Source organism: Cupressus sempervirens, chromosome 4 (genome assembly GCF_028749045.1).
Source record: "Cupressus sempervirens isolate cs-2001-9-10 chromosome 4, ASM2874904v1, whole genome shotgun sequence".
NCBI lineage: Eukaryota > Viridiplantae > Streptophyta > Pinopsida > Cupressales > Cupressaceae > Cupressus > Cupressus sempervirens.
The window spans coordinates 867,299,739-867,316,565 of NC_143121.1; the positions used below are offsets into that span (position 1 = coordinate 867,299,739).

The following is a 16,827-nucleotide window of genomic DNA, read 5'->3' on the forward strand; positions in this document are numbered from 1 at the left end:
TCTACATGGCATCTTCATTATAAATCTCTATAAGTTGTTCTTTAACTTTTGATATCAATCATTTTCTTTCCTAGAGCGACCCTTCTAAATGCCCAGTCAATGTCCTCTCCAAGACATTGTATAGTCACAAGAGTCATGATTATTGTGAACAGATTTTGGACAAATGTTTCTGAATAGCTCACGTACCGTATAAGTGGAATGGGGACGAGGGAACAATAACACCCCCCAAATTGTCTAGAAACTCCTGCACCATTTTAGAAATGACCACCCTATTTATGGATGCTCCTAATTGAACTGTGGAATTTACGTATAAGTTTTTGGATCTTCTAAGCTGCTTCTAGTTATCCTTCTATTCCGCATGTTCAAAATAAATGAAGCAACCTTACATAGACAAGCAATTGCCAAACTGCTATTTTTCAGAATAACGCATCTCATTTTGTGGCTTTGGCATTCTCTCTTACAGGATTTCTGTGTAATCATTGTAAATGAAACAATAAGGAAAGTTATGGTTGCTAAAAATGATAAATACATCTTATTAACATTGCAATTGGAAGCCAACCACTAAAGTGCAAATGCATATGCCGTGAGCAAATGAATACAGTGCCTAATACATCTGGGCAAAAGTAACAAGACCAGATACATAGCCAGGAAGTAATAAGACAAGTCAAAATGTACAACATAATAATTACAAATAATCATGTTGACATAAGACAGAAGGTAACCAACGACAGGCCTACTCAAGTGGTTCTAGGGATGCCTTGGACAAGAGAAGTAGAAAAGACCCGACCAATAAACTATGTGGTAGGATAAAGTACTCTACTTAGGTGATCAATGAATTGTATATATGAGGCATTGGGAGTTACTACAGCTATTGAGATGCTTGTCAAGTTGATAGTCTACCTGGTAAGGAATGAAAGACCATTTCCTGTTTTTCACTTGTATTCAACCAAATCCCAATACCTTTGATGAAAGATGTAATAAAGGTTCCAACGAATTTGGTGCAAACTTCCGAGCAAAGAGTATGCATATAGAGGCATTTTGGTTGTTATAAGTGCAGGGCTTGGTATCACGAATCTTCCCAATAAATTCCTCTGTGATGTCTCCCTTTCCAAACCTTCCAGGATGAGGGCCCCCTCTTGACCAATCAACCCAAGTTATACTTCTGTTGGCAAGAAGTGACCCAAAACGGATGCTCAGCATGGTGGGAAAGTAATGTTCGTCCACGTAACAACCTGGAGTGCAATAGTTCTGGAACTTTGGATATAAAGTGTTATCAGCAATTATACTGATTGCCAGCTTCCGCTCAACCTCAAACCACTGAGACCCCTTACGCCACTGACTTAGTGTAACTTCAGGTTCCATCTTTCGGTTGTATCGTCCCCTTCCATAGGGACCTTTATCATCAAAGGAACTCATAAAACTGTGTTGGGATTTTATAAGATAATTGTAAACTGTACTGAAGTTGAATACAGGAATACATGACTCCGATAAAAGCACAAATCTGGAATTTGAGAAGTCGAGTAAAGCATTTGCAAGAAGTCGTCTTTCTGCATCACACATACTCATGCGTCCCCACTCTGCTATCTGCAGAAGCAAAATATAAAGAATTCATTGACCACCAAAAATTCTTCAAAACCCTATTCAATGTCCAACAGCTGCATAGGATGACAAATATTTAACCACATAGCATGCTAACTATCCAAAAGTAGAATAAAGTTGAGCAAATATGCACAAGGAGTTGACATTTGTTTCAGAGTGAAAAATGTTTTGTCTCTGATTGGAAATTTTGCAGTTCCCTTATAATCAGATTTGAAATTAGCTTTTTAATGCCCGTCCATTCATTATCCATAGTTCCTATAAAAAATTAACCTTCAAGTATTAATGTGAATCAGATAATTAAACCCAGCTTTGGATGAGCGTCGTTTCATGTCATCAACAAGCTTATCAAATATACAGCTCTTTCATTTCAAGCAAATTCAAACAGGAAGATTATGCCTCTATCAGAAGCCAAATGGGATAATTAAGCAGGTGATCAAATCAGATTTCCACAATCCCCAAGTTCAATATTTTGCTGGAAGACATAAAAACTTATTGATATTTTCCAGCTGGTGTTTCATGGACATTTAATGGATTAGATCTAACATGGTGATACTCACCCAAGTAACTTACAGTGAAATTTTATAATAATGTCTAATACAGAAAATTATGAATCATTGCAAGTAGCATACAAGTTTGACGTGAAATGTACCTGCAGCCAACAGAAACAACACTATGAGCCTTGTTTATAGGGTTATACATTTATGTGTTTACAAAAGTTGGCTATGAGATATGATTTTGTGAATGATATTCTATTTGGGGATACAAATTGTGTTTGCGAATAATCTGTTGATAAGATACCTTTAGGTATGCATGACAGTAAGTCAGTGTGTCATATAGCAACAAAAATCTAGGATATCCTGATACAAAGGGTGTGGCTAACCTATGTGATCTAATTTGTTTTTTTCGTTTGTTTTTATTTACACTATAAAGATTGTTATTAATACCTCGGCTTAGCAAAGCTGTAATGTCCCCTCTAGTTTAGTTTAAGTAACAGTAAGTAATAAATTCGCTAAAAAGCCTTCTTGTTAATTAAGTTCCCAAAGGCTAAGGCAATAATTTAGTAAAAGGGGATAATTAGTTTTCAGTCATCGATGAGGCTATTTTAAGTTATACATGATTTTACTGGGCAACACATTCATGGAGGGATTTCTATTAAATGATAATCTTAATGCTTAAGAGACAAGTCACCTAAAAGTCAGGATTTACGGAGGAGTTTGCTGCTTTTTGGTTGGTGAGTTTTTATAAAAGGGACCAATGGCAATTAGAAAGTATTTATTAAGCATCATGGTATTTTATATTTTCTTCTCTGCAAAAAACATATTTACTATTTTCAGGACAAAACCCCTGGAAATATCCAGCACTCAGACGCAACCCTGAGCTCTCATGAAGTCTCCACTCAACCATTTACAGGAAAAGTGATATGGTCTGCAATCTGATGATAGTTATTGAGCTGTCCATACACAGGGTTTACTATGTTCATTTCAGCAGTTATTAGTCTGTTCAAATATCTCAGAGGGCAGTTGTTTAATATTCAGCAGGAATTAGAAGCATGAAGAAGGAATCATAGTTGGTGTCTATAGCCTGATATTTGGAAAAGCTGAGAGAAAAATCAGTGACAATACTTGTCAAGTTTGTATTACAACCCTGCACTTTATTTTACTGAAATCAATTCCAAGATTACCAACTTTTCAATTCATAAATATTTTCCATCATATTACAGGCTCATTATTAGTTGTCTCATGCAATTGTATGGTAAATCTAGGATCAGGGATTGTTTAAGAAAATTTTGAAGAAACTTTCTTATTGGCTGGGAAAGGATCATTTCAGCCAAAAGTGCAGAAGAGTTGCTCTTGTCACCCATAATTGCTACAATTTGACGATGAGTCTTTCCTTTTCAATCTGAACCACCTATGTTCCCTGGTCAAGATCTTGTGGGATACAATTTGGAGCCCCAAAAGGTTGTACTGCAATTATTTCATCGAAAAAGAGACCATGTGATTACATGAAATCCACATCAACAATCTCATTTCATTAGGCACCTATTTCATCCAAAAAGACACCATGTGATTACATGAAATCCAGACCAACAATCTCATTTCATTAGGCTAGATTTAGCCCACAGGCAAAGCATCTTTATCATTCTCGCAACCTAGATTTGGTATTCCAAAAGTTTTCCCAACATATATTTCGAAGTACTTGAGTGATCGGTAATCTAAATGGATCATGAGATATGCTCACTTCAGTTGGATTCTGTATTACCAGAAACAAGAAATGATAAATGCAATGGAAAACAGGGCTACATGAGGCTGCGCATAAGAAGCAAATAAAAAATGTCTTAATATGTATGTGTGTGTGTTAAACTTGGACCTGAGCTCGTGAGTTGGTAAGTCTGCAAATTACTTGGCAAATCCTGTTGACTGGACTCAGATGGCAATGCATAATGAAATTGCAAAAGAAAAACATAAAATTTGTCCCTTTTAAGTTGTTCCCTTTTTCTCAATTTGGTCTTTGCAACCCTAAAAGAGACCTCATTTCATTCTATTGGCAAGAAAAGAGGAGAAGACTGAGTTGAGGAGAAAAGCAAGAGTCCATAGAAGCGCAACCAGCAAGGAGGAAGAGCAAAAAGTCTTCAACAAATCACATTGGGACAGCATAATACTTTCATTTGGTGCATCAAACAGTCCATGCCAACAATTGCAAAGTGCTCTCATCTCATTTCATGTTTGTTGTAAGAGGTAAGCGTGAAATTCAATGGATTTTTTGGGGGTTTTTTGTATTTTATAAACAATAATCTTCGTTCTTTTTATTAAAACATTGCAATTCTTGAAACTTTTCCCTTCAGATTCAAACTTCAGAGAAAGAACAATGAGTAAACCCTACACATTTTTAGAAGAAATTTGTAAATATGTATTTACAAAACTTTGTCTAAAAAAATGTAGGGCCTGCTAGTTGTTCTTTTTTGAACTTTGAAGTTTAAATTTGAAAAGAAATGAATCAAAGATTAAAGAATTGATAAGTTTTAAAAATCCTACATTTTTTGGGGAAAACCCCTATTTTTTTGTATTAGTTTATAAAACACAATGCACAAATGCTCTTTTTTTTGTAATATGGTCTTTGCAGGAGCATTGAGGTTTTGAAAACCATTTTTTTTCCCAATATCTGCTCCTACTTCTACACCTACACAAAAAGCCAAGAAATCATGTCAAAAGGATGAGGCTTGGATATATACTGAAAGACAAATGTAAATATTGTGAAGAAATTAATCATGGTGGCATCAATAGATTTAAATGTCATATTGCAAAGATACATGGCCATCATATTGACTCGTGTCTTTGAGCACCTCCTGAGGTTATTCATGTGTGCTATAAGGCACTAGAAACTTTTGAAGAAGTAATGGGAATGAAAAAAGGCAAAGGGAGGAGTTGGCGAGTATCAGTGCTTGTTTGGCCGAATCCGGAGGTTGTGTTAGAGAGGGCTCTTCCATGCCTCCATTATATCCTAGTGCTTCTACTAGTTCTAATATTTCTACTTCAGCTCCTTCTAGTGGCACTGTTAGTTTTGGTCCTAGACTTCGGAAATCTAGGATGGATTTTTGTGTCACACACTACTCTTGGTTCACAGCCCTTGCTTGAGAGCATGCCTCAGAGCAATGAGGTACATGATGCTGCTAAAATAATCTTCTAGTTCATACTTTTGCATCATTCCATTGTTGCAGCCAAGTAATTCTTTTTTATTTTTTTGTTTTAAATTTAACTTCATAGTTTGCTTTGTCTATCTAATGAATTATTATTGCACATACTTATTTAATCTATTTGTGAAAACTCTCCTTACTGGCAACACATGATATATGTCATAAACATTTGTAGGGTGGGGTTTAAAGCCCCTAGTGATACCAAGTTAAGTGCCCCACTTTTGTTAGAAATTGTTGATGATATAAAAGTTAAATTAGAGGATCAGAGTGTGTTTTGAAGCAAAAAGGGCTGCCACATCATAACTGGTGGTTGGACCGATAGGAGGGATAAGAACCTGCTACATCTGACTGATCATTCTACTTCCCTAAATGCATTGAATAATTTGAATTTGATTTAGTGATTAATATTTAATTTTTAAACATATGATTTATTGCTTGATCATTGATTTTGCTTTATTTTCGGGTTCCACATGTCCATTGATGCTTCCTCACATGTCAAAATGCCCCATTCTTATGTGGGTCATTGAGGAAGTCATAGCTCAGGTTGGGAAAGAAAACATAGTTCAAGTAGTCATGGACAATGAAGAAAATTATGTTAATGCAAGTAAACTTTTGATGGAGAGACATCCGAGCATAATTTGGTCTCCGTGTGTGGCACATTGCCTTGACCTCATATTGGAGGATTTTGGCAACTTAAATGGATCAAGACAAACGTTAATAAGGCCAAAAACATTTGCAAGTTTATCTAAAATCATGCATCAGTAATTAACATAATGAGACGATATACACGGCAAAAGGAGTTCGCTCGTCCTAGAATCACGAGATTTGCCCTAAATTTTATCACATTAAAATCATTCACGCAATCGAAGACAACTTTAAAGTGCATGTGTGTTGATGAGGAGTGGACTTGCTCAACCTATCCTATGACCATTGCAAAGATTCTTTTGGTAGATTGCATTTTTCATGAGCCCAATTTTACATCTTCGTGCATAGATCCATAGGTAATTTTTTTATAAATTCTACAATATGTTTTACTTTTAATGCATATTAATATTTTTCTTTTATTTACAAATTTTGCTTATTTACCTATTAATGTTTCACAATATTTGCAGGTCATTAAGTCCACTATGGACTACATATATGAGGGCATAGACAAGGCCAAGGAGGCCATTAGATCTATATATGGAGAAGATAAGAGTATCATCCCACTTAGGGGATAACTGATAGGAGATAACACTTCTAGCTTCACAAGCCCATCCCTATAGTTGTTTTTTACCTCAATCAGGCATTCCATTATTGCCCTTATTTCAAGGTGAATGAGGTTCTTACTAGACTCTATTGAGTGTTATAGCGAGTGTCTACTAGTGATACTAATATCAGAACTACACTCGCGAGATAGAGACATTCAATAATGCACAAGGGAATTGTTCAGTAGTCAAATGTGCAAATCTGGTCAAACAGAATTATAGCTAGCTAAAAATATAAGTTGCATAATTTGATTTTATAATTAGTTTTAAAGTTGGAAATGAGAGTGGTTTTTTAATCTCAAATAGATGGTAACAAGTGTTTGGTGCTAAAACACCAAATCTTTAGAGAATTGTCATCCATGTAATGAGCTAGCCATGCAACACTTTGGGTTGTGAGGGAAATTCAAGTATCTGTGAGTGCATACACTAAAACAGGTGCGACAAACTATCCATGGAGAGGTTGAATGATCTATTATTTGTTCACTGCAACCTTCATCTTAAAAAGAAACAAATCTTGGACAATGACACCAGCTTGATCATGCTAGAGGAGGTCAACCTAGAGCTTGAGTGGATGAATCCTATCTTTACTAACGAGGACCTTGAGTGTATTGACCAGGTGGATAGAGAGGCTAAGGCTATAGCCATGGTAGAGGAAGAAGCTAGAGCATGTTCAAACACAAACATATGTGTAATGTTCCTGACAACTCTAGGCTGAGCAAGTTGCAGAATCCCAAATGGCCGTACGGAATTGGCCAAGAGTGCATTGACAAGAAGGAGGTACAGACTGAATTGGAGTGGAGAAAGCAAGGCCGTACAGTGGATATTGTTGGTCGTACGTTAGAGTTTATGTTTTTGTACGGGGTGCGAATGGAAGGGTGATAGAGGTGGCCGTACGGTGGGAAGACACAACCAGTACGGTGGCAAAGGGGTAGCCGTACGGTGGAAAGAATGCAGGTCATACGATGGATTAGAGACACAACCGTACAATGGTCGTACGGTGTTATGGAGTCCAGGCAATGCGGTAGATTGGAAAAACACAGCCGTATAGTGGCTTGAGGAAGGGAGGTACAGAGGTGTGGATGGTGAGTGGAGGCCATACGGCCTAGGAAGAGGCAATACGAAGATGACAAGAAGTTGTACGGGTAGGAATTAGAACATAGCTGTGAATGCTATCTTGTCCATATAGACAATAGATTAGATGAAATCCGAACACAATAATAAAGATTTGAACACATAAATTCTTCAATATATGTTTGCCAAGAGAAGGTGCTCTGACTTGCTAGATCCGAGCAAAGTAATACATGCAATGACAAAATAGGGTGAGGGTTGAATCACACCGAAACCGCAATAAGCCAAATAGGGAAGATCTTTCACTTCTAAAATGGCAAATAACAGAGAACCTTAAACAGGAGTTTGCAGTACAGAGAAATATATTCCAAAGCATACCTACAGACTTCCTACAAGCCGTACTTAAATACCCGTCGAGAAACCCTTTCGAGGGTGTACAAAGATAGCCAACGGCGACACAAACTATGAAAAAAAAAAAAAAAAAGGGTCTGAGATACATTAAATCAATCGGCCCATTACAAAAGTTTAATTTATTATTTATTTTATAACGGGAACATTACAATATGCACAATTGATGTTGGCCAAGTGGTGTCTTATAGGCACAGACTATGGATGTTCATTCATCCGGGACTTACCTTAGATGCCTTTGTAAAAGAGATCTTTGAGGTTGAGTCATACACTTGTTTTTGTTTTGATATATGTTTGGAACATTTGATATCATAGATTTCATATTCCATTAGTTTTATATACACTTAACAAATATATATATATATATATATATATATATATATATAAGTTTGTTATTTCCTTTGACTATAATTTGCATTTATACTTATTTGATCAATGTATACTTGCGTGTGTGAACAAATTAGTTTCTATTTGATGATGTTATTGTGTCCTTAAGATTTATTCTATAGAGGGTGCATGAAGCGGGTTTTAGATTCTTAAAAATCTCTACATTTCTTGAGTTTTTCTTCACTTTGCCATTTTTTGCCAAGTTTTTGCTGCAGAGTCCCAAGTTCTAAGTCAGGTCAGCCTTGCCAAGTCCGCACCGAATCTTAGTCTAGGAACTATGATATATATATATATGTGCATACACACACATATAATATTGAAAATATATTTAATATTATTTTTCATATAATAATATTTCATTTGTCATTATAATTGGTATTAGTAAAAAATTATATGTTAATATCATAGTTGAAACAAAGCATAATAAACTCACTATTATTCGCTAGACATTCAAGCTCATGTATTAATCGCCAACTTTCCAGCAAAAATCTTATCAATAACTGGCTTGTTGGTAATTTGGCTAAGGGTAGCTGATAGGGTTGTCATTTATGGCAACAAATCACTCATTTTGATATGGCAAAAGTTTTGGTTGAGTTTGAAGAAAGATTACTCAGAAAATTGACTAAGTATAAAGAGGGAATACAGGCTACAGGTAACTTATTTTGTTCAGCAGGCTCCACTAGAAGCTGAAGTTATGCAGACTTAGAGAAAGGTGGTACAGACACCAGAGAGCATGTGTACAAGACCGCGGAAAGAAATGATAAGTTTTAGATGAGTTATAGGCATTTTACCAGAGACAGGTTTGATAGAACAGAACAGGGTAAACATCACAGTATTGGTATTTTGGTTAAGGAATTATTTTGTCTTGTAAAATAAATACTTAACAAGGTTGGAATGACATCCTAGATGTTAACCCACACGTGGCAGAACTTAATTTGAAGATTTGGTAACATGCAAGGCAGCACAAGGCTGACTGGACTAAAGTTTTTGGTATAAAGGAGTTATCTTTTTGTTTAGCAAAAAGTGGCATTGTATTGTAATGTTATATGCACAGTTTATGTGATTGGTATAGATGTGAATTTGATGTTCGAATTGGAGGAGAGAAGTTGTCTAATTATTTTGTGAAGAACTACAAGGACTGGTCAGATATAGAAGATATCAGCAGCAATCAAAGGTTTTTGTATCTATCTCTATAGATAGCTTTGTATAGTTGAATATGCATGTAGCTTTGTATAGTTGAATATGCATGTTTGAGCAGTGAGTTCATCTTGCTCTTATTGTAATCACAACTCCTAACAAGGCCTAGTCCTCTAACAAGGACAGATACGCTATACTGATGTAATAGACTCCTAACAAGGTCAATATCTTTCACAAGATACTTTTGATCAGTGGGTCATTTTGTGGGTACCATCCACACTGAGGCTTTCCCTTGACTAGGATTTCCCTTGTTAACAAATAATGGTGTTATGAGTTTCATTGTGTTATGCTTATGTTTACTTTTCAACTATTAATAATTGAATACGAATTTTTTAATTACTAATTTACAATCATATGACACTATGATGTGAATTAAACTATTTTTTTTATTTATAAACGAAGAAAAAACTAGTTATGACCTTTGTAAATTTAATTTTATACATGTTTTAAACTACAAATTAAAAATTTATATCAATATATTTTTTAATGTTAAAAAAATTTGTATGCTCCAAGATTTTGAAAAAAATGAGTCTACCATGAATGAGTTCTCCAATTATGATCAATATAATATTGATTTAATATAACAACTAATATTCACTATATCCAATATTATATTATATTATATATAATTAACTATTACATAATATTATTTGCTATCATATTCTATCGAAACAGGTTGCTGGCCCAAAAAAGAGAAACTAGTGATGATGCATTTATTGCAACTTAGGTTGGGATAATTAGTTTCACTTCATAATTTATGGGACAAAAGAAGTGTCTAAGACATCTTTCCACTTCATGATGAACGATTGGGCAAATAAAAAAGGCCATAGTTGATACAAAGCAAAGCAGATACAAGAAGTTGGTTAAAATTGGTCTGAACACCCTAAGGCAAATTGGTCTGAACACCCTAAGGCCCACATCAGTTGAAAAAAAAATCATATCAGCCTATACCAAGATGCAGATATCTCCTGCACCTACCTAAAACTTTGTATTTAGCATAATACAATTTTCTGTTTAGAAGCGTACATATAGACAACTTTGTCCTTGCAAAAATCACCCTATGAGTGACAAAACCAAGGAGTGTCCAGAAAGGAACTGAATCATTTCTTCCATCTCTTTGTGGGAATTTCAGTTGAAGACTCTGTTCCATTCAGTAGCTCATCCAGTTGTATAAATAAACTTCTTGGGTTAATAGAACCTCAATTTTAGAGCTGTAGGATGTATTCACACTTGAATGGTGAGGCATGTTCTGCAAGTTTTCTTTTCACAAAAAGCTTGTCAAGCATTGTACATACACTGTAGTACCACTGTATTCTGTGAGGCTCAATTTGGGCAAATGGCTTGCAACTTTGCAATGATAATAGTGGATATGAGGAGGTGGAGCAATTAACTTCTAGAATTGTCTCGCACTGGGTTTCCCTCCATAAAATATTTTGTCAATTCTCTCTTTTATGCTTGTTTCAGTCATTTACTTATTTTCAATCCATGCAACTTGTTTCACTAATTTCAACACCAAAGCCATCAGAATTATAAGAATAATTCTGTGCTTTAAGCATAGTTCTTAAGGGGCACAATCAAATTCAATAAACTCAGAATTCTAGATTGTTAAGAATCCATGTTGATGAATTATGAATAATTTATCCTAAACACAAATATCCTGCCCTCGCCCATGACAAGTGTAGCCAGTCTGTTCAAAATTTCTCCTATCCAGCACTATAAATATTGAGTTTCAGTTGCACTGGTGATAGTATTACATGTCAGAATTGCCTTCTAACACCCTAAATTTACTAAAAAACCTCCCCTGTATTCTGTACCCCCAGCCCACAATTAAAACTGTTCTGAAAGGGTTGATCCGAATCATTGACCATGGGTATTGATGAAATTGAGATGTTGAATCAACATATGTAACAATATTAAGAGGAAAACCATTTGCATTGAAACTTGAAAGGCATCATTGTGATGGGATGCTTATAATCTTTAAGATGTATAGTTTGTGCAGAGGATTTCAATATTACAAGGGTTCATCAGAATCATTTTCATTAATGAATATTGAATTCCAAAGTTCTTTATGCGGAAAAAAATTCAAAAATGATTTACTTCAATGTTTTATTCAACCCTTACAATCACCCATCCAAGAAAATGTCTTTACCGACAAACATAATAAAAGAGAAATTTATGGGCATTTTTCTTTTGTGCAGAGAAACTTAAAAGGCCATATTGTTTCTTCATTCTAAAGCAAAATTCATCTCATCCATGTCATTCATGTTGGACAAATCGTAATCAGGGGATATGTGCTTAGTCGATGATTTATTTCTATCTAGAGAATTGTGAACCCCGTCAAGCAATTCATTTGCCCTTGTAATTCTTGATCAAAATTGCATTTCCACAGTCAAGATAGTGAACATGAGAATGCCTCTAGATTTAGCTGTGTAAAAGTTTATATCATTAAAGTTTTGAATCGAATTCCATGATCCATCATTAGGATGCAAATCGGCTATTGGATCTCTGAGCATGATCCAAAACATTAACAACAAAAACTTCAACACAGGTAAATTATGAAGCAACCTTAATTTCATTGTAATTCTTGCAAAAATTACAGAATACTTACGTAGTGTCTCCTGGAATACCATCATGTGGTATGTCACCAGTATTGTCATCACAACCATTTGCAAAGACCATGTAATCTGTGATAAAACCTTTCCTAAAACAACACCACAGCTCCAAGCTTGCCTCAACTATAAGGTCGGCTTGCACAATGATAGTTAACGAAAGTAGACAAGTAGATATGGTCCATGAGAAATTGAATTCGTACTAGACACGGTCCATTAGATATTTAAACCAGACTAGACATAAACATTGAAGCCCAGTTTACCTATAGAAATATGCCAGCTGGTGGGTTTGGTTTAACTTTGGCAAGTTGAACTCAATTTGGTTACATCAGTTTCAATTATGAGGTCTTTTTATATGACAATACTTAACCAAAAAAGACAAATAGATATGAACATTGAAGCCCAGTTTACCTGTAGAAACATGCTTGCTGATGAGATAGTTTTAGTTTTGGCAAGTTGAAGTTGATTGGACTCACCGAGATGATCATTATTGATAAAGAAGGAAGCATAATCCCATTATTGTCTAATTGATGCCTTGCAAAGTTGTGTATCTTTTAGGCCTCTTTATTGAAGAACAGAATGAGCAATCATCTAAATTTTGTCCTCTAGGGCTTCTTTGATATATCTCTAGTACTTCAAACATATTTTTCATGGAGTGATTTTGTTTCTTATACTGTTTGTTCAGAAAAACAAAACAAGTGGACTCTAAAACCATTGCTAGAAATTGCCTCACCCGAAAAAGACTGGGAAAAGAAATTCCTAGAGATCTTGCATACGAAAGACCTTGAATAGCCAAGATCCAAAAGTGGGCATCTCTTGATTCCCATCAATGTCAAAACATCAATAATTCGTAATTCCAATTGCTCATCTTCCCAGCCAACCATTCATACAAGATGTAAACAAGCAGCAATATCACAGCAATGAATCTCTACAGATCTAAGCCATGAAGGACTCTACATCATGGCTCACTAACAGAGTTTATCATCATTGGAGTTAAGTAGCAAAATTTTGCCCTGAGTTTTTCTGTCTTAGGAGCTTACATTGCCCCATCCTAACTCAATTTTCAACTAGAGATAAACTTTAAGCTAGAGCTTGGCCACAAAGAGTTCAATTATCACAGCTCAATTTCAAATTAGATATTAGCTCTACAGTATTCCATCATTGAAATTTGATATTAAAGAAAGTACCCCAGCATTGATAACAAAAACACAACAAATTTAAGAATCCATAACCATCATGGAGGAGCATCTGGGTCCGTGGGCAATCCCAAATCAACAAGAAAAAAGGATCTTATCTTATTTCCACTTTTGGATGTGTGTTTGCATTTCTTGGCATTTTTTTTGTGGAATATTCTTGTGTGGATGAAATTTTAAAGAAGTGGTATTTCACCTACTTGCAACTACACAATCCAGTAAGCAGGGTAATTAAAACACTTAGAGTTTGAATATTTGGTAAAAGCTGGAGCCGATCCATTTTATATCAATGTTTGTAATGTCATTTCACTCTCTGTGGAAACTTTTTGTGGAGGGATTGTTTACCAGTTGAGAGAAATTAATTTCTCATTTATGCCTGAGATTTTACAGAAACCATTGATTTTGGTGGTTCATAGAGCTGGGCTGAAATGGTTTGACAAGGAACTCCAAGGGGTCATTTTGCGCAATGTGTTAGTTTTCAGGCAAACATTTGTTCACGATAGAAATTCATGTAAAAATTCATTTTGCATGCCTTTTTGACACTTGGGCATAACAGTAAAAGCTTATCATGATTTAAAAATATAAAAATTATCACACAAATTGGAGACCCTAAGGTTGTGTGTAGTTTTTTTTTTAAGTTGTGATATTGCTATCAGGATTTAACTATGTGATTTTTGAGTCAAACTCATTGACCCATGTTTCATGAGTAGTGATTCAACATGAATCCATCTCTCATGAGAATAAATGGAACACTTGGCACTCATTGGATCTAGGTGATGCTCACAAGGGTGAAGCACTAGGACTTCCCGAGAGGTCACCCATCCCAGTACTACTCCAGCCTAAGTGCGCTTAACTACAGAGTTTCCTCCATGGTTAAACCCAAAGCTTGCAACCCCATTTGCAAAACCTTCACCGAGTGTTGTCCCTTATGAACCATTCATTAGAAAGCTCCTTAAGCTCATCAATTGATAAGTAGGAGATAATTTCCATAGCAAGTCAAATTGTGATATTGCTATCAGGATTTAACTATGTGATTTTTGAGTCAAACTCATTGACCCATGTTTCATGAGTAGTGATTCAACATGAATCCATCTCTCATGAGAATAAATAGAACACTTAGCACTCACTAGATCTAGGTGATGCTCATAGGGGTGAAGCACCGCAACTTCTCGGGAGGTCACCCATCCCAGTACTACTCTAGCCTAAGTGCACTTAACTACAGAGTTTCCTCCACGGTTAAACCCAGAGCTTGCCACCCCATTTGCAAAACCTTCGCCAAGTGTTGTGCCTTATGAACCATTCATTAGAAAGCCCCTTAAGCTCATCAATTGATAAGTAGGAGATAATTTCCACAGCAAGTCAAATTGTGATGTTGCTATCAGGATTTAACTGTGTGATTTTTGAGTCAAACTCATTGACCCATGTTTCATGAGTAGTGATTCAACACAAATCCATCTCTCATGAGAATAAATGAAACACTTAGCACTCATTGGATCTAGGTGATGCTCACAGGGGTGAAGCACCGGGACTTCCCGGGAGGTCACCCATCCCAGTACTACTCCAACCTGAGCACGCTTAACTACAGAGTTTCCTCCATGGTTAAACCCAGCGCTTAAGTTGTTTAAAATTTAGAACTTGAGTAAAAGAACAGACAGGCTATTTTGGAGTTTCAAAATTGTTTCAGTCTTATTCTAAGCAAAAATGTTTAAAGACAAGGTGCCAAGAAGAAAGGGAAGGCATAAGGATTTTTCTGGGAGGATAAAATTCAAAATCAAAATCAAAAGCATTTAGCAAGAGGTGCTAACTGTAGGATACTCCAGTATCAAGAAGAAAATAAATTAAATTATTTTCCTTTTGCCAAGCTGTGTGTCAACCTTCAGAAAAGAGAAAAATTGGAAAATTTAAATAATTCAAGAACGAAGAGCTGGAAGCTTTAGGGGCTTCATGGGAGGAAGGAGAGGTAAAGGCATTGGAAATGGAAAATGGTCCCATTTAGTAGTTTTTGTTTTAAATCAGCAAAGAGAAGATGAAGAGGAGGTGAGTTTTAAAAAAGGTCAAAAAGTAGATTGAAGTGCAAGAATAGCAAAGGTAGAAAAAAAAGAGGGGCATTGCTAGCAATAAGTGAGTAGTCACCCATTTTTCTTGGGCTTGCAAAAAAGGCAATAAAACATAAATTAGGAATGAGAAAAAAGTTCTGTTCTGAGTTGTGAAAGTCAAAACCGAGAACAGGAAGATTTTTAATAAACTTGTATAACCTGGCAAATGAATTTGTATTCATTTTTGTTGTAGAATAAAAATGTATTTTGAAATAAATTGTTGCTGTTTTGATGGTGGATATTGTAAATAAAACTCACGCTGTCATTCACTGTTTTATGAACATGCTTTATTTTGATATTAGCTACATGACTGGGTTGTTTGGTAAAAAAAAAGTCACAACTGTATCAATTGGTATCAGAGCAATGTTAAAGGCTAATCAGAGCAACAAAGAAGCAGCAGAAGAGAAGAGCTAAAGTGTTTGATGGTTACTCCAATAAATAATGAAATCTTTAGAGAGATGACGTTACAATCTTGGAAGCTGGAAGGTTTCTCAAGACACCCTAGAGGATTTGTTGCACAAGAGGTCTTGTAATTGCAGAGAGTTGGATGCTCTAAGTGACATATTGCAAGTATTTGATGGAACCTGTAATTGCAAAAGGTGGATAAGGAGGCAGAAGAAGCTCGCAGGTATGTTTGCTTTAAGAAATTTCGATTGAGTGTGGAGATTTGGTTGGGAGTGGAGTATAGTAGCTGCAGAGTTTTAACACCCTAGAAGCTGCAGAGGTTGTTCCAAGTGGGATCTTGTGAGTTACGACTACAAAAGGACGTGCGAATCTGGAGAAACTGTAGAAGTGAAAGAAGATGTCTTTGAAAAATAGGACAAGAAAGGCCATGAAGAGACCTAGAAGAACTTTGTACAAGGGTAAGCAGAAAAAATTGTGGAAATATTTTATGAAGAATTGAAGAGAATCCAGACTAGGTTGGATGCGAACAGTATAATGAAGCCAATTAGATAAAAGAAACTATAAGACAGAGACAACCCGCTTGAAAATAAAGTGTATAATGACATTTAATGGCATGGAGGGATAGATTGCTATCTTGAAGGAGAGGATTTAAATGAATATGATGAGATGGAAGAGTTTAGTGAAAAAAGAATCTTCTTGGAGGAGGATAGAGGGAGGAAAAACGAAGAAGAAGATGAAATATTTCTTGCAGCAATGAAAGAGAATGGTCAGAGTTTTGTCAAACAACAGGTAAAGAGAAGAAAATGTGACTGCAGATAGAGGAAGAAGTAGTTCTCACACAGGATGATGATGAGGAAGAGAACAAAATGTAAAAGGTAAATGGAATGGCAGGGCGGCAGAGCACAGGGAATGAAAGAATAGAGTTTT

The 16,827-nt window shown here is 35.7% G+C and overlaps 1 protein-coding gene across 1 annotated transcript in view; it reads right to left on the reverse strand.

Annotated features, from left to right (window-relative positions):
* Positions 1–509: 509 nt before the first annotated feature.
* Positions 510–16,827, reverse strand: part of LOC149564165 (glycosyltransferase BC10-like) — a 40,831-nt gene continuing 24,513 nt past the window's right edge. Inside the window, exon 2 of the mRNA XM_089827227.1 lies at positions 510–1,584. Within this exon, the coding sequence (XP_089683353.1) occupies positions 943–1,584 (642 nt within the window). The 3' untranslated portion in view covers positions 510–942. The remainder of the gene's footprint in view (positions 1,585–16,827) is intronic.